Here is a 19,081-nt window from a genome sequence, read left to right as displayed (position 1 = left end):
CGACTCCCACTCCCGGCCCAAAGGAGTTGGTCGGCAGATACTGATGGAGGATGGAAGATGCATCTGGAAGAGCAAATTTTCCATCCCTAATCCACGTATTAAGTTATATTGTAGCAAAATAGTAAATATTGACTTACCTGCAAACCATCTTCCATGTAATGCATTGACAGCTGCAATTGCTGCAGCTATTGAAGGGCATTTGACATACACGTTGCCCTGAAGTATAAAAAAAAAACAGATTTACTAGACAGCCCATTAACCATTTCCTTAGCAGATTCCTTAATGCCTTCAGTAATGTCACAGCAGATACTATCCCCCTTGTCCTGATGAAGTGTTCACAAAAATCTAGTCTACCATCTCAGCCTGGTAAGATCATGTCAACATGAAGTGAACTAACATCAGTATGCTCATGTTATCCAGTTATATATCTTCATCCTGGTGAACTAAGCAATGCTGTTGATGTCCTCTCTCTGTATCTGGATGGCAGACAATAGGCTTCCACTTGTTGAATTGTCAAGCTTCAGCAGCTGACCACAGGAAACGTTTTATATTTTGTATTATGTCATAATATGCTTTAAAATGATGTAAACATAAAACATTTTATAAAATTTAAATTTCATGGGAATCATGGGTCCTGGATTTCATAGGTAAGTTAGCCCACATGAGGTAACTTGGTTCAAAATGTTTTGCCCCACAATGCATGGTTTTGCCCAGTTAAAGGTTACAAACGTGAACCTTTAGCCTAGTACACAGGTCGGCAACCTGCGGCTCCGGAGCCGCATGCGGCTCTTTGAGCCGTCTCTTGCGGCTCCCAGCCGCCCGGTGCGCGCGCACCTCTTCCAACGGGCAGTGGTGCGCGCGCACCTCTCCAAATGGAGAGTGGCACCGCCCGTTTGGAGAGGTGCACGCGCACCTCCCCGAATGGGCGGAGGTGCGCGCGCACCTCCCCAAACCTTTGGAGAGGTGCGCGCGTACCTCCGCGCGAATGGGCAGCGGTGCCGCTCTTTCAGGAAGCCCGCCTCGGCCCGTCTGTGAAGCTGCCGAAAGCGGCAGCTTAGCAGACGGGCCGCGGCAGCTTCCGCAAAGAGCGGCGCCCCTGCCCATTCCGAGAGGTGCGCGCGCACCTCTCTGAACGACCGGAGGTGCGCGCGCACCTCCCCAAACCTTTGGGGAGGTGCGCGCGTACCTCCGCGCGAACGGGCAGCGGTGCCGCTCTTTCAGGAAGCTGCCGCTTTCGGCAGCTTCCTGAAAGAGCGGCGCCGCTGCCCCTTCGCTTTCGGCAGCTTCCTGAAAGAGCGGCGCTGCTGCCCCTTCGCACGGAGGTACGCGCGCACCTCCCCAAAGGTTTGGGGAGGTGCGCGCGCAACTCCGGTCGTTCGGAGAGGTGCGCGCGCACCTCTCGGAATGGGCAGGGGTGCCGCTCTTTGCGGAAGCTGCCGCGGCCCGTTTGCTAAGCTGCCGCTTTCGGCAGCTTCACAGACGGGCCGCGGCGGGCTTCCTGAAAGAGCGGCACCGCTGCCCATTCACGCGGAGGTACGCGCGCACCTCCGGTCGTTCGGAGAGGTGCGCGCGCACCTCTCGGAATGGGCAGGGGCGCCGCTCTTTGCGGAAGCTGCCACGGCCCGTCTGCAAAGCTGCCGAAAGCGGCAGCTTTGCAGACGGGCCGTCGCCATCGGGCAACCGGGAACCGGTTCCATCTCATTTTTTTAAAAATGGCAGCCGCGTGCGTCCGCGCATGCGCAAAAAACCTTTTTGCGCATGCGCGTGCATGGACACACGCACGCGGCTCCCTCTTTTTTTAATTTGTGATGGAACCGGTTCCCAGTGGCTCTTTTTCTTTTTTAGGTTGCCGACCCCTGGCCTAGTACAATATAGATTCATTCTACCTAATAATCTATTTTCTTCAACTAGTTGCTGTTCTCTATTTAAATGCTTAGACAAACATATTTAATTGATCTTTTTATTTGCAAATCAACAGATATTGGCATAGAAATTTTAAGAAAAAAATTAATTGCTTAATTTTTAAAAATAATTTGTGTTAAATCAGTAAAGGTTAAAATAATTGGCAAATTTTTTTGACTAAGGTGAAAGCAAAGAAATATATCTTAGAGTATATCTGTAAGAGATGACCAGGCTGAGCCCGAGACAGGGGTTAAACAATCTTGAGTCCCTTCATGCCCGTAAGAGATCTAAGTCCAGCCTGTCTTGAATTCCATTGATTCTTATCTACAATCTACAAATGAAACTCGAAAAATTAGAATATCGTGCAAAAGTTCATTTATCTCAGTAATGCAACTTAAAAGGGGAAACTAATATATGATAGACTCATTACATGCAAAGCAAGATAGTTCAAGCCGTGATTTGTCATAATTGTGATGATTATGGCGTACAGCTCATGAAAACCCCAAATCCACAATCTCAGAAAATTAGAATATTACATGCAATCAATAAAAAAGGAGTGTACATAGAACAATATTGGACCTCTGAAAAGTATAAGCATGCATATATACTCAGTACTTGGTTTGGGCCCCTTTTGCAGCAATTACTGCCTCAATGTGGCGTGGCATGGAAGCTATCAGCCTGTGGCACTGCTGAGGTGTTATGGAAGACCAGGATGCTTCAATAGCGGCCTTCAGCTCTTCTGCATTGTTCGGTCTCATGTCTCTCACCTTTCTCTTGGCAATGCCCCATAGATTCTCTATGGGGTTCAGGTCAGGCAAGTTTGCTTGGCTAATTAAGCACAGTAATCCCACGGTCATTGAACCAGGTTTTGGTGCTTTTGGCAGTGTGGGCAGGTGCCATGTCCTGCTGGAAAATGAAGTCAGCATCCCCATAAAGCATGAAGTGCTCCAAAATCTCCTGGTAGATGGCTGCGTTGACCCTGGACTTAATGAAGCACAGTGGACCAACAACAGCAGATGACATGGCTCCCCAAATCAACACAGACTGTGGAAACTTCACACTGGACTTCAAGCATCTTGCAGTGTGTGCCTCTCCATTCTTCCTCCAGACTCTGGGTCCTTGGTTTCCAAATGAGATGCAAAAGTTGCTTATCAGAAAAGAGGACTTTGGACCACTCAGCAACAGACCAGGTCTGTTTTTCTTTAGCCCAGGTAAGACGCTTCTGACGTTGTTTGTTGTTCAGGAGCGGCTTGACAAGAGGAATACGACATTTGAAGCCCATGTCCAGGATCCGTCTGTGTGTGGTGGCTCTTGATGCACTGACTCCAGCCTCAGTCTACTCCTTGTGAAAATCCCAACGCTTTTGAATGGCCTTTTCCTGACAATCCTCTCCAGGCTGCGGTCATCCCTGCTGCTTGTGCACCTTTTTTCTTCCACACTTTTCCCTTCCACATAACTTTCTATTAATGTGCTTTGATACAGCACTTTGGGAACATCCAACTTCTTTTGCAATTACCTTTTGAGGCTTTCCCTCTTTATGGAGGGTGTCAATGATGGTTTTCTGCACAACTGTCAGGTAAGCAATCTTCCCCATGATTGTGATTCCTACTGAAACAGACTGAGAGACCATTTAAAGGCTCAGGAGCCCTTTGCAGGTGTTATGGCTTAATTAGCTGATTACAGTGGGACACTTTGAGCTTAGAATATTGCACCTTTTCACAATATTCTAATTTACTGAGATTATGGATTTGGGGTTTTCACGAGCTGTAAGCCATAATCATCACAGTTATGACAAATCACGGCTTGAACTATCTTGCTTTGCATGTAATGAGTCTATCTCATATATTAGTTTCCCCTTTTAAGTTGCATTACTGAAATAAATGAACTTTTGCACGATATTCTAATTTTTTGAGTTTCACCTTATTTGCTTTTATCGTTAGTAGTACAGATTCTTGCAGAGTATAAGCTTTCACATAAAGGTTTCATATCAACCTTTATATATTCATTTGAATTATCTGGGCTTCCTGATTTTCCCACACTTGACAATATCTCATTTATTCGCTTATTAATCCAATATACAATGACCATTCAATCCCATCTAATAATTTTAACACTAATCTCAGATAAAAAAAAATCTGGCCCCAGCATTTTGAATAAACTGAAGTTTGCCAAAACGTGAAGAGCAGTACAATACAGAGCTTTTGATTATAGTTTATTGAAGTGATAGGTGAATTAAAGTATAAATAACCATTGTATAGTCTCAACTGTTACTGGCATCCCTGTTAGAAATTGGAAGAAAACACTCCAGGCACTTATGCAACCAAAAGAAATGGACTCTTCTCAAACTAGAAATCAATATTTATGGGTAGGTTGATCCAGACAGTTTTCAACATACTTTATTTTGTTGGTAGTGAACTATCATAAAAATGGTGAAGTTTTTACCATTCCATATAGTACCATAAACTTTATACTGAATTTTCAACATTGTAATATTCATATAATTCTACATCTATGATAGCATTGGGATTGAGTTTAACTTGATAGGAGAGAGAGAGAATTGAGATGCCCAACAGAACATCCAGTTGAATAAAGTTTGATAAGGTTAAAATTGCTAAGAACTAAGAGAACAGGAAATAGTAATTCAGAAGAGGAACGAATATGGGCAAAAGATCAACCTGTGGTTGTCAGAGATTAAATAATATGGATAGGTATAGCTGGCTGGCACCTAAAGGTAAATTGCCAGTAAAGGACAGAGTAACAATCAGGAAGACAGCCCTATTAGATGTATATCACCAAGGTACACAACCAATATTCTGGAGTGGTAAAAATTATTTGTGTCCCATGTCAATTTCCTTCAAATTGGGGGATGGAAAAATGTAAATGGGTCTTGGAAGAGAGATTGAGCAGTGAGTTTGATGCTAGAAATTGGGGACAATATGGGCTTGATGAACAACTGGGAATTGGGCCTGGACTGGAAGATGAGTTGCCTGGGTAAGACTAAGATATGAATGATGATAGAATGTTTTTCTTGTCCCCAGAAGGAAAAATAAGGGGGACTTGTTCTCTCTGAACCCAACTGAGAACCAAGAAGGGGAGAGGGTTGGTCAGGAAGAAAGTAAAGGGGATTATGATGCAATGAGTATGTGTATCTGAGCAACTGTTGAATCACTCTGCAAGACAACATTCCCAGAAAGACTGGAGTATGGTAGAGGCTGCTATGGAACAGAAAATATGGAATGCAAATGACAGCCATAAAAGACATCGTAGTTGATTTGGGGCCAGTGAACTACCAGGAGGTGGTAGGGAGGGAAGGACTGCAGTGGTAATGGACAGGAGGAGAGCTAATCAGATGCATGGAGCAGACCATTACAGGAAAAAGGAGAGTGGAAATTTGAAGGCAATCTCATCCCTGGGCCCCTAGATTGGTCACCAGAACCCTTGGAACCCAGTTGTTGTTGCTTAATGGCAGGTCTGCCTATAACAAATGTATCCGCATCCAAAATTTAATTACTAAGCAGCAGCAACTTAAATATGGATGAGATGGCAGATCTGGCTTATGTTACCAAAAACTGGATGGTATGCAGGTGTTAAGCTTGTAAGCCGCCCTGAGTCTTCAGAGAAGGGCGGGATATAAATAGAATAAAAATAAAAATAAAAATAAATAAGCCTGGCTAGAATGTGTCCATTTGTGTATTGTGTAAATTATAACTCCCTGACAGGGAAACACGATGGCATTTACACAGGAGACTGCAGATTAATCAGAGAAAAATCATACAAATAAATATAAAGCCCTGTTTGTAAAGTTGGAATTGAGAAATAAACTGAACTACTCTTGTACCATTTACCTGGTATGAGTACAGAGACATACCAGACCATGGTATCCTACTGCGGTGCCTCAGGGGGTTGGGAGTGGGTGGCACTGTTTTACAGTGGTTCTACTACCTCCTGGGTTGTTCGCAGTCGGTGTTGGCAGGGGGGCAGAGGTCGGCCTCGAGGCCTCGTTTGTGGAGTCCCTCAGGGGTCGGTCCTCTCGCCCCTTCTGTTCAACATCTATATGAAGCGCTGGGTGAGATCATTCGTGGTTTTGGGGTGGGTTATCATCAGTACGCTGATGATACCCAGCTTTTTATTTCCACCCCAGATCAACCCGGTGATGCCCTCGACGTGATGTCCCGTTACCTGGAGGCGGTGAGGGTCTGGATGGGAACAGGCTTCATCTAAATTCCGACAAGACCGAGTGGCTGTACATACTGGCATCTCGGGTTGTCCACTCTATTCCATCTTTATCTATAGGGGGTGAGGCGTCACCCCCCGTAGATAGGGCTCGCAACTTGGGTGTCCTCCTTGACTCACAGCTCAGTTTAGAAGATCATATAGGAGCTGTGACCGGGGGGGGGCTTTTGCCCAGGTTCACCTGGTGCGCCAGCTGCAGCCCTATTTGGACCGAGATGCCCTACGAACAGTCACTCATGCGCTTGTGACCTCTTGGATATACTGCAACGCTCTCTACATGGGGCTGCCCTTGAATACCACTCGCAGGCTCCAGCTGGGGCAGAATGCGGCCACGCGAGTTGTGATGGGGGCTCCCCGATACTCCCATGTAACACCTCTGCCCTGCGAGCTGCATTGGCTTCCAGTTGTCTTCCGGGTGAGATTCAAGGTGCTGGTGATGACCTATAAAGCCCTAAATGGCATGGGTCCGGATTATTTACAGCAGACATGTCAAACACAAGGCCCAGGGGCCGGATCCGGCCCGCGAAGTGGTTTCATGTGGCCCGCGAAGCCATCCTGGAAACAGTGAGGGAACAGCCCCCATTTCCTTGGCCCTGGCTCAGAGACCCTCCTTCTGCCAGAGACCCTCAGATCTGTCCCACTCCTGCCCAGGCCCCCATAGGCCCCCTTGATGCAAACGATGTAGAGCTGGCCACGCCCACCCAGTAGGCCATACGCACTCTAGCCACGCCCACCCAGTAGGCCACGGCCACCCTGGCCATACCCACCCGGCCCCTTGAGGGCAACCACAATGCTGATTTGGCCCTCAATGAAATTGAGTTTGACACCCCTGATTTACAGGAGTACCTTTTGCCGGTGTTAACTTCCCATCGTCCTGTGCGCTCCCACAGAGAGGGCCTCCTCAGGGTGCCGTCGGTCAGGGAATGTCGACTGGCAGCCCCCAGGAGGAGAGCATTCTTTGTGGGCGCGCCTGCCCTCTGGAATCAGCTCCCTGTTGAGCTCCGGATGGCTCCTGACCTTCGCTATTTCCGCCGCGACCTGAAGACTTGGCTATTTGAACTTGCCGGCCTGGACTGAGGGACTGGGATTTTAAATTTTAAATTTTAGAACGTGTTTTATTATTTAGGACTACTTGGTTTAATTTATTTTAATTTTTGTATATTATGTGTTGTATATAGTGTTTTAATTGCCCTGTACACCGCCCCGAGTCCTTCGGGAGAGGGGCGGTATATAAATCCAAATAATAATAAATAAATAAACAAATAAATAAATACTGTTTAGTTATCCACCCCCTCTTAGCGAACAATCTGAAAGAACATTTGGTGGCTGTGTGACAAATTTACTAACCATATGAAGGATAATTGTCTCACAGTTGGAAGATATCTGGGGAGAATTGCAAATATGATAAAAGTGACATCCAAAACAATCCACAATGTGTTTTATTCTGTCAATCTCAAGAAATGGACAGGATTGTATCTCTGATTCTATCACCCATGACTTGGCTTCTTTTCTACTAGTTTTTTGAAAGTGGTCAGGTGGAGATTTGATTATCCATCTATTGCATTTCTACAACCACACATCTCACTTATAGTGGCTCTCACTTATAGTAGTGACTTAAACTACATAAAAAACTACAATTTGGATTAAAATAAAAACAATATTTGAAAAAGAAAAATGGTGGAAAGGCATACAGAAATGAATGAATCAGTTAACTATCATACAACAATCTAACAGACTCTACTCTATCACAGAATCCCCAAGCTGACAAAACATGTTTTGAGGGCCTCCTCTTAGGCTAACAGGTCAGCCTTATCTTGCGGAGGGAGAATGATGGTGAAAAGACATGACTGCCAGACTTGACTGGACAGATGTCACTGGGGAGAAGCAGTCCCTCAAATAAGCTGGTGCCATGCCTGCACCTTGAACTGGACCTAGATGCAATCTGGTAAGTAATGCAGCTCGTGAAGCAGAGGTATAACATGCAGTTCCTGAAGCACATAATGCCTACAACACTACATTTCGTACCAGCTGAAGCATCTGGATACTCTTCAGTAGACCATTTTACAGCAGTCCATCTAGAAGATAACTACTGTTTCCCTGAAAATAAGCCCTAGCTTGATTTTTACACATGTGCCCGATATAAGCCCTACCCCAAAAATAAGCTCCACGAACCTGCCCACTCCATTGCACCTGGTTGCAACAGGTGGGGCAAGGTGCATGGGTAAAAATCAAGCTATGGTAGGGATGTGGGGGGTGGGGTTGGAGCTGCCGCACACACCCCATACCCACTCAACTTAGGGTAATTGCAGCTTGACACCTGCCTTGCTGGCCCACTTCTTCTGCAGCTGCTCAAGTGCGTTGACCCCAGCCTCTGTTTCGCCATCAGAGGCCTTCCGTAAAGGCCTCTGCAGCCGAGAAATGAACTCCAGATTGATACACGCGCCGCTGCCCCTCTCCTTTCTGGAAGGCCTCTGATGACGAAATGGAGGCCGGGATGAGGCTTTTAAGTGGTGGCAAGTGGCTGCAGAAGAACTGGGCTGGCAAGGCAGGTGTCGGGGCATGGGAGGCCGGGCTGCAGCTGTCCTAAGGTAAGCAGGTAAGGCATCCCCCCAAAATAAGACCTGGTGCCTCTTTTGGAAGCAAAAATAAAATAAGACCGGGTCTTATTTTCAGGGAAACACGGTAGGGCTTGAGAGTAATTTAATTTAATTTAATTTAATAACATTTATATACCGCCCTTCTCCCTGAGGACTCAGGGCGGTTCACAGGGCAGAATAAAATAACCAATACAAACATTAAAAACAGATTAAACAATTGCCCTAGTTAAAAACAATATAATACAACGCTAAAAACCCCCAGAACAATTAAAAAACAAAAAATAAAACAACCCCAACACTCCCCCTCAGGCTAGGCCGGCTTGTACAAACAAAAATGTCTTGAGATCGCGGCGAAAGGAGCGAAGATCGGGCGCCATCCGGAGCTCTACCGGTAGCTGATTCCACAGCTCCGGAGCGCCCACAGAGAAGGATCTCCCCCTGGGGGCCACCAATCGACACTCTCTGATCGGTGGCACCCTGAGGAGGCCCTCTCTGTGGGAACGCACAGGGCGCAGGGAGCTTGATGCCGGCAGCAGATGTTCCCTAAGGTACTCCGGCCCCATGCCATGGAGTGCTTTGAATACCGTTACCAGTACCTTGAATCTCACCCGGAAGACAACTGGCAACCAATGCAGCTCACGGAGCAGAGGTGTAACGTGGGAGTATCGGGAGACTCCCAACACCACTCTCGCGGCTGCATTCTGTACCAGTTGGAGCTTCCGAGTGGTCCTCAAGGGCAGCCCCATGTAGAGAGCGTTGCAGTAGTCCAGACGAGAGGACACGAGCGCATGAGTGACCGTGCACAGATCATCCCGGCTAAGATAGGGCCGCAACTGACGCACCAGGCGAACCTGTGCAAAGGCCCCCCTAGTCACGGCTCCTATATGATCTTCCAAGGTGAGCCGTGAATCTAGGAGGACCCCCAAGTTGCGAGCCCTATCTACGGGGGGTAATAGTTCACCCCCCATAGTTAGAGATGGAATATCCGAATAAACCCGGGATGAAGATATGCAAAGCCACTCAGTCTTGTCGGGGTTGAGCTGGAGTCTGTTCCTCCCCATCCAGACCCGAACCGCCTCCAGGCAACGGGACATCACGTCGAGGGCATCACTGGGGTGGTTTGGGGTCGAAAAGAAAAGTTGGGTATCATCAGCGTACTGATGATACCCAACTCCAAAGCCACGAATGATCTCACCCAGCGGCTTCATATAGATGTTGAACAGGAGAGGCGAGAGGACCGACCCCTGAGGAACTCCACAAATGAGAGACCTCGCGGTCGACCTCTGTCCCCCTGCCAACACCGACTGCGAACGTCCCAAGAGATAGGAGGAGAACCACCGTAAAACCGTGCCTCCCACTCCCAATCCCCTGAGACGCCGCAGCAAGATACCATGGTCGATGGTATCGAAAGCCGCCGAGAGGTCTAATAGGACTAGGACAGAGGAATGCCCCCTGTCCCGAGCCCTCCAGAGATCATTCACCAGCGCGACCAATGCCGTCTCCGTGCTGTGCCCGGGCCTGAAACCCGATTGGTACGGGTCTAGATAATCCGCTTCATCCAGGACCAAAGGGAGCTGATGCGCCACCACACTCTCAACAACCTTCGCAAGAAAGCGAAGGTTGGAGACAGGACGAAAGTTATTCAATACAGCAGGGTCCAGGGCAGGCTTCTTGAGGAGAGGCCTCACCACCGCCTCCTTCAAGACGGCGGGGAAGATACCCTCACTCAAAGAAGCCGATATAACTGCCTGGAACCAGCTGCGTGTCCTCTCCCGGGCTGCATAAACCAGCCAGGAAGGGCACGGGTCCAATAAACATGTGGTGGTGCTCAGCCTCCCCATGATCCTGTCCACTTCCTCCGGAGTCACAGAATCAAACTCCTCCCAGATGATATCGACAAGACCACCCGTGTCCTGATCGTCAGACTCTGCCCAGTCAGAGTCCAAACCGGTCCGAATCCGAGCGATTTTGTCCGACAGATGTTGGTTAAACTCCTCGGCACGGCCCTGCAAGGGATCCTCCCTCACCTCCTGATTTAGGAGGGAGCGAGTCACCCTAAACAGGGCGGCCGGGCGATTATCTGCGGACGCGATAAGGGTGGCGAAGTGGTTAGACCTCGCCTCCCTTATCGCAGCGAGATAAGACCTAATGTAGGCTCTTAGTCGCAATCGGTCGGATTCGGATCGGCTGGACCTCCAACCGCTCTCTAGGCCCCGTCTCCGACGCTTCATCTCCCGAAGCTCCGCAGAGAACCATGGAGCTCGACGGGATCTGCACCGGGTCAGGGGCCGCAGGGGTACAACTCGATCAAGAGCCTCAGTGGCCGTCCTTTCCCAGGCTTCCACTAAGGCATCTGCCGAGCTGTGAGCAAGGGAGGCAGGTGGGGACCCCAGAGCTGTCTGGAACCTCTGGGGATCCATTAAGCGTCTGGGGCGGTACCATTTAATTGGTTCCAAACACCCACGGCGGGGGGTGGCAAAACGGAAGACCAGCCGCAGGAGATGATGATCGGTCCATGACAGGGGCATAATAATTGGAGAGCCCCCACCAAGATCATCTAACCACTGTCCAGATAAAAAAACTAGGTCAAGGGTGTGGCCTCCCTCATGAGTCGGTCCCGAAATTACCTGCGTCAGGTCCATGGCCGTCATGGAAGCCATGAACTCCCGGGCCAACTCAGATGATCCTCCCAGCGATGGTAGGTTGAAATCCCCCAAAACTATAAGTTTCGGGAACTCAACCACCAGCGCAGAGAGGACATCGAGCAGCTCAGGCAGGGCTGCTGCTGCATGACTAGGCGAAAGGTACACCAGCAGCAAGCCCAACTGCGCACCAGGGCCGCATCTCAAAAAGAGAGACTCACACCCGACTATCTGAGGAACAGTGGCCTCCCGCGGACACAAGGTCTCCCTCATAACAACAGCCACACCCCCACCCCTACCCTGAGCCCGAGGCCGGTGCAGCACCCGGAAACCTGGTGGGCAAAGATCAACCAGAGGAATCCCGCCCTCTGGGCCCAACCAGGTCTCCGTGATGCAAGCCAGGTCCGCCTGCTCACCCTCGACCAGATCACGAACGAGAGGAGCCTTATTAGCGACGGACCTGGCGTTCAAATACACCAGCCGGAGCTCAGGGGGCTGCACACCCTCACTCCCGGGACCTTGGGGTAGAGCCAGAGGGTCGGAGTGCCTCACCGCTTGTAAGTAGCGGAGGGGCCTTCCCTGAAATCGATACGGCCCTCTGCTCCTCCATCTGCTGCCATTCCCTGATGTCGTGGGAATAGGTAGCCCCACGACCAGCCCTGGAGCCCCGGAGGTGACCGACCCCCGCTCCTCCCCCCAGCGATCTCCATCGGCCCTAGCCAAAACAGCGGTAGTTGGATAGCCCCCCTTATCCAAACAACCAAAAGAACCCTCCCGCTTCCCTAACCCCCTAAAAAATTTTGAAAGAAAAATGATCAGGGGCCTCTTATTAGGTCTACGACGAAGGCCCCTACCCGTGCCCAGCCAACTCTCAGGGTCCCAATAAATGGGCCCTTCCTCGAGGTTATAATCGGCTGGCAAGGCGGGTCGCACCCAGGAGGGGGGAGCACCCCTGAGGGCGCATAAGTCCGTGGACGAATATTTAAAGGAAGGCATAAATAGCAGTCCGAATCGTAGGCAGTCCATAGATGATAGTCCATGAGGAGGATCTATTCGGAGAGGGAGTCCCAGGCCTCCGTCCAGCCGCTGCCACTCAGCTGGATAAGTCCCCCGGGCAGGCCCACCACCGTCCTCTCACTACGGTTACAGAGCCAATTCTCGGGGGGGGGATGGAAGTCTGGAGGAACCCCACTGGGCATGGCCTGCCCCATAGAGCTCTCACCTCTAGGGGCAGGAGATGTAAATTCGGCCATCCTCTCACAATGGCTAATACCCAGAGTTCTCTATCCTTTGGGGTATAAAGGGCAGTACGCAGTCGATTGTAAGAGCAGAAGTAACAAGCCATCATAGTCAATTCTGCTAACGGCCAAGTCCCCCATTGTCCCGTTATTTCCAGAGGTTGTAACTGACCACCACTCCATGGGCCCTCAGTTCCATAATTATTAGGGCCTTCCAGGCTGTGGTCAACAAAGATTGACTCCCCCAGGTCCATTAAATTCCCCGGAGCCCCCTCAAAATCCCGAGACACCAGCCAGATCACAACAAGTGTGTTGGGGGGCGCCGGTCTTCCAGAGTCCTTCGAAATGACCCAGGTCCACAAGGCTTCACTGGGCTCCACCGGGATCCACCAGCTAGCCCAGGAACCTTCAGGGCTATCAGGAACAATGGGGGTGCCAACCCATCTGGAACATGCAGAACCAACCGGGGGACCGGCGAACCGGCCATAACGCCATCGCTGAGTCCTCGAAACCGATGCCGCTGGGCCGCTGTGGACACCGCCACCGCCACCGCCATCACCGTAGCCACCGGAACGCCACCAAAGCCGCAGACAATCCGGGGAGAGCCACCGCCACCGCCGATGAAAAACGGGCCAAAAAGGCCCAGGCCCAGGCGGCAGCAGGACAAACGGTCCGGTAGAAGCAGGCCAGACCACAACAATCGATGTTAAAGTAGCCCGAAAACGGCCTGGGAACAACGCCGCCGCCGCCGTCGTCGTCGTCGCCATCAGGATAACCACAAGCGTTGGGCAAGAAGCAGGCAAAAAGCAGAGGCAGGCAGATCGAAAAAGAAGCGACAGAGAAGGCAGGCCAAAGCAGCTCGCAAACAGCTCCATCACCGCCGCCGCAACACCGCCGCCGCCAGCCGCCGGGAACTCCAAAACGCCGCCGAAGAAGCCAAGACCGCCCGACATAGCCGGAGACTCCCCGACAACCAGCTGAGCAGGTAGCAAACCGGCAACCCAGCAAAACGCCGGTCAAGCTGATAACAAAAAACCTAACCAACTGCAGAGTTCATCGCTGCCACACTTCCCCCAACCCAGGGCATAGAAGAAAAAGCCCTGAGGGGCTCCTCGGACGCCTATCTTCACGGACCTGCAGAGCTCAACCTCACACGGCCGCCCGCACGTCCGCCATTTTCTAGGAGCCTCCTGATCCAGGAATGGGCACAACTGATGCCCAATTCTTCAAGCAGGAATTGTGAGACCAGATTGTGCCCTAGGTCTGTTTGGACAGGGCAACACCCCAGACACAGATGGCCCTAAAACCCAAAGCCACGGTTCAGTGGATATCTTCCTGAATATCTTTCCTTTACCCAAACTCATTTGGTATAGTGATCTGCTCAACCCTTAATATGGAAATGTTCAACAAAAGGTAGAAAGACATAAATTACAATGAGATTATGTTGATTCCTATCAATCAGGATTCAGGTCTGGATATAAGGTGCTCTTATGAATGACCAGTGGTAGGACCTATATAGAGGAAGTATGATCTCCTGGTTCTGTTGAACCTTTTAACAGCTGTTGGTACCATCAACTGCGAGCAAGTAGATTTTAAGGCATATGTTGCAAGTGGTTGTTCTCTTGAGTGGGTTGTTCCAGTCAGTAAGGAAAGGAAAGATCATACCCCTAGGGCACTCCAAAATGAAGAATCATGGTGTGGGTTTTTATTTAATATATACTATTAACAGTAAATTATCTTTACTATTCAATATTTACATGAAGCTGTTGGTAAAAATTATCCACCAGTATGTGCCTATGGAGATTCTCAGTCATCCATGTCATGGTTGTCCCAAAGGTGCTTTTTCAATAGGCAACTGGACTTTTCCTTGAAGAGGCTTCGCTTCTAATCCAAGATTCTTCAGAGCTGAAGCTTATTGCATGAGAAACAAAACATCTTCAACAAAACACAAAAAAGTCCAGTTGCCTTTTGAAAAAGCACTTTTGGGATATCCACCCAGTACAGGAGATGCTGTCAGTACATTGATGATCCCTAGACATACATCTCTGTTCCAGGCTAGACATTAGATGTGAATAAAATTCTATCCTGGTGCCTGAAAGTAATTAGATACTGGTTGGAAAGAAACAGGCTTAGACTTAGAGTGGCTGTTGATTCAAAAGCTTTGACTCTTCTAGATAAGAGTCATGCTCCATTATTACAAGTAGACTTGTCATCAATGTTCTCCTGGACTCACAGCTCCTGCTGGCAGATTAGGTGGAAGCCATGGTCAAACCTCTGGATTTATGGCAGCTTTTCCTAAAATTAGAGGTTTCATATCTAGAGTTTTGCAATTCAGTCTACATGGGTTGCCTTTGATGATTATTTAATAGCTACAAATGATTCAAAATGCAGCAGACACATACTGTGTGGCCCAGGCTGTACTTATGCTACCTTTGGGAGAGCTACATTGGTTGCCAAGTAAACTTCCAGATGCAATTCAAGGTGCTAGTTATCACTATAAAACTATACAGGGCTTATAACTCTGTTATCTCTCCATCTGGAAGGCTTTTGCAGATGTAATCAGTGTGTGATTTCACTGTTCCCAATCCTAGGAGGATGTGGCAGTCATAATGATATTTTGTTGTATGTTATTTTATTATATTTGTGTCTTAAATTTTTTTTAGAAATGGGAATTGTTTACATATTGAAGTGGCAAAAAGCACAAAGAAAATGTTTGTGTCACTTCATGTTAGAATACCTTGGTCAAATAACAGTGAAAAATGAATCTATATATTGGATATATTAATAGCAAGAACACTTTTATAAAACTTTAAAGGACTTTAGCATAGTGCTATGGATAGATATGGATTTTAAAAATTTACCTGAGTTGAATTTTTGTCTACGTAAATGTGGACAACACCTCCATGCTTGTTACATTCTTCAATCACATCATCTTTAATTTCTGTATCCCAGCCAGCTTCGTCTTCACTGCAGAATAAGTTAAGAAGGCAATAAACCTATGCCTTTATATCAAATAGAGAAAATTTTAGAAAACTACATCAGGTTAACTTACGTTTGGGGATTAAACATATTGGACAGCTGAAAGCATTGTGTTGCAAGTGGTTGTACAGAAGCAGCTGCAGCTAAGACTGAGGAAGAAAACATAGCATGACTTTTCGGGTATTTTTATTTTGGTTTACCTATCAGCTTTAAAAATATATATTATAATATATAATATAATTCTGTTATGAAATGCAGTTCCTCATAAGCAAATGATTTTCATTCTGAATCCACAAGCTAACCATGAAAGGAGTCTATTAACTGAAAAGGCAAAAATAGTTATCAGTGAAGACACTGCCTCCCAAAAGGAATTCTCTAGCCATTCTGCTGTTTTTGTGTGGTCAATTGTTTCTACATTTTCCCATTTACATATATATGGTTCATTTTGAGGGAATGGGTGACTGATGGGTAGCCCATAAAATTCCTCTCCATAATTAGAGGTGGCTTTTAGTAACATAGACAAGCTTTTTCAAAAATTCAGTGAGGATCATGGCCAATCCAAAATGTTTTAAGTTAATGAATTATAAGTCTGCAGACTCACTTAGTACTATATTAAAGGTTTATATGGCAAAAAGCACCAGTATTAATATAAATAGCAGAATTACAGAATCTACTAAAAGCCCCTTACTCAATCACAAATCTGGGAATGGGACAAGTAAACTCAAGATTCTTCAGTTAGACCTGAAAAAGGCCTATCCTATACAAAGCTGTTCTATAATTAAAGATTGAAATTGTTGGTGGAGGATGTTTTCTAATCTGGCAGATTATCCAAAATAATACTTTGGAGCAACAGATTGATATGTCACGTATACCAAAATTATTTTACAATATTCAGTATATCAATTCAGTACTTAACCTCAGATCAGGCAAACAAAATGTTTAAGCAAACTATTGGAAACAAATACTGAATATCTTCCATTCAACTGTTTTATTTCCTCCAAAGAAACTACTGGGTTATTTTCTCCAAGGATTAAGCTTGTCTGTTACCAACAGGCTCAAGTTTATAGTTAAGATTATCCAACTGACAAGTCTCCTAATGGATCAAACTGTCATTAACTTATTTAACTGTATTTAAACTTTCAATTGACTAATTAATAATAAATAAAAGTAATAAGCAAGTAGTTAGATATTTCTGATCTTGGCTTTTTGCTTCAGTTGTGTGTTCTTTCATTTAATGTAGCTGGCATTCTGTCTATGTACTACCAGATATATAACCCAGACAGTTGCTTCTACCTTTCATGGCTCATTCTTGATGACACGTAAAGATTTCAGTTTATGGCTTTCAGGGTCAAGTGATTGCAGTAATGCACTGGCATATTCTGTTATACTGCTTGTATATTGCAATGTTACTGTGGAGGTCCATGTGCTGTCTTACAAATGTTTGGTTGTGTTACTGTTTTTCCTGAATATGCCAGTGACTGGGACAATAGGAGGAGGAAGATGTGTTGCATATATTTGCCACTTTTGAGTTATTTGTAAATACTATGAAGGCAAGACATAAATAAATAATTATAAATAAGGCTCTCGCATCTGTAACCTTTAACTGGCAAAATGTTAGAATAAATGCTCTTCCCTTTCCTTATCCAATAGAAGAGAATGTCTGAAATTCTGAGATTACTTCTAATAAATGGCAAGCAAACTAATGGTGACCAGTTCCTAAATGATGTACAATATTCAAATTAAATCTCACCTTCACTTTGCTGAGAAAGTCTTGTCTGTAAATCTGAAAAAGAACATTGGAAAATTTTAATACTATTGCATCTTGAGAAGAGACTTCACACTCAATAGAAAATGTTAACTACAGGTGGTTTTTAGTTATGGCCATTGGCCATTCAGTGATCGTTCAAACTTAAAGGGTGCTGAACAAGTAGTAGTCACGACCAGTATCCCTATGGTCATGTGCTTGTGATCCAAGCATTGAGTGCCCAGCTCGCATTTAGCAGTGAGCCACAGTCACATAATCACAATTTCTGACATCCCCTGCTAGCTTCCCACAAAGTCAATAGGAAAGTGGGCAGAAAGAAATGGGCAGGAAGTCATGGTCACATGAGGTCTTCAATTAACTACTGTGCAGTCCTTGTTTAATGACAGTAACCAGAACTGCTGTTGCTAAGCAGTACAGTCAAAGGACGTCCCGCTTTACAACTGCATCACTTAGTGACAGCAATTCCAGTCCCACCTGCTGTCCTAGCCTGAAGTAACTTTTTCATTATATAAATTCATGATGCATATCCTGGCAAAAGGAAAACACTTTAGAAAAGGAGTGCCTGCTTCCAAATAAGCAGCACACAAAAATGTTATTTAAAGTTGTATTTTTCTAGAATAACGTCCACATAATACAGGGGTGTTAAACTGCTGGCCCATGGGCCGGACACGTCACCAGGTAACCACGCCCACCCCATTGCTAGCAATGGAGAAAAAGCTCCGATACGTCGTGCGACGTCACATGACATTGCGAGTTTGACATATCTGACATAATAATTTAAAAATTAATTTTACCTGCTACAGCACTAAATGCTAATGAGCCACTCATTTGCAGTGCTTGCTGGGCAGCTGGAGGAATCTGTAAACCAGTACCTGGAATAAAAAAACATTGAATCTATTTTTGGATCTACTTTTAACTAGGACCTGCATTTTATAAAATTCTGAGAATAAATGTGACTGTGTTTAAATCCACTAAGAAAATCATATTAATAAACTATTTCATTGAAATACTGAAAAATGTGATACAATGTCAGATACTGAAAGAAGCAAGGATAAAATGCAAACTCATGAACTATTAGGGTTAGGGTTAAAAAGAAGCATATTGTACACATTAATTCACTTACCTTCAGCAAGCCTTGCCATCAACTGAAGACGACCAGTTGTTCCCAAATCAATTCCAGTCCTTTCCAATTCATCACTGTCCAAAAATGAACTGGCACTGGAAGCATCTGTACGTTCAGTCACGTGTCCTACTTTCATTGGCCTACCTGCCAGTTCAAATCCATTTAATTGTTCCAAGGCCTTTTTAGCACATTCTGAGTCTGAAAACTGAAATAAATATATAATTATCATTTGAAGCGATTGCTGCAGCACATTATCTGCATTCAATTTAGATACAAAACTAATAGAGATGGCCTAAACAACACACAAGAGTATAAAATGGGTGAAAACAGACAAAAACATTTATGTCTGTTCATGCATTTATTACATGTAGTCTTTGCTTGACCACAGCTGGGACTAAACAATGAGATTGTTAAGCGAGACATTACATTACTGTGGCTTTTGATTTCACTGCCGGCTTCTCCATTAATTCTGTGTGCTGGATACCAGCTGTAAAGTGTGCAAATGGTGATCATGATCATGGGGATGCTGCAATAGTTAAGTGCAAGGAATATTCATAAAATTTATTTTTCGGTGCCATCTTGATTTTCAACAGTAGCTAAAT

The 19,081-nt window shown here is 46.4% G+C and overlaps 1 protein-coding gene across 13 annotated transcripts in view; it reads right to left on the bottom strand.

The window, feature by feature from the left end:
* RBM39 (RNA binding motif protein 39) overlaps positions 1 to 19,081 on the bottom strand; it is a 48,572-nt gene that overhangs the window by 9,881 nt on the left and 19,610 nt on the right. For all 13 annotated transcript variants that reach the window (XR_014491948.1, XR_014491949.1, XM_083358051.1 and 10 more), the window contains 6 exons: positions 18,480 to 18,684; positions 18,151 to 18,228; positions 17,342 to 17,374; positions 15,665 to 15,740; positions 15,474 to 15,579; positions 138 to 216 (listed from right to left, as the gene is read on the bottom strand). Coding sequence is in view for 11 of the 13 variants with exons in the window: in XM_083358051.1 (XP_083214177.1) it covers positions 138 to 216; positions 15,474 to 15,579; positions 15,665 to 15,740; positions 17,342 to 17,374; positions 18,151 to 18,228; positions 18,480 to 18,684 (577 nt within the window). In the remaining 2 variants the exon portion in view is untranslated. The remainder of the gene's footprint in view (positions 1 to 137; positions 217 to 15,473; positions 15,580 to 15,664; positions 15,741 to 17,341; positions 17,375 to 18,150; positions 18,229 to 18,479; positions 18,685 to 19,081) is intronic.

Source organism: Vipera ursinii (assembly GCF_947247035.1).
Source record: "Vipera ursinii genome assembly, chromosome: 3".
Taxonomy (NCBI): domain Eukaryota; kingdom Metazoa; phylum Chordata; class Lepidosauria; order Squamata; family Viperidae; genus Vipera; species Vipera ursinii.
The sequence above is the reverse complement of the archived record's forward strand: the minus strand, read 5'-3'. Positions and strand labels throughout refer to the sequence as shown.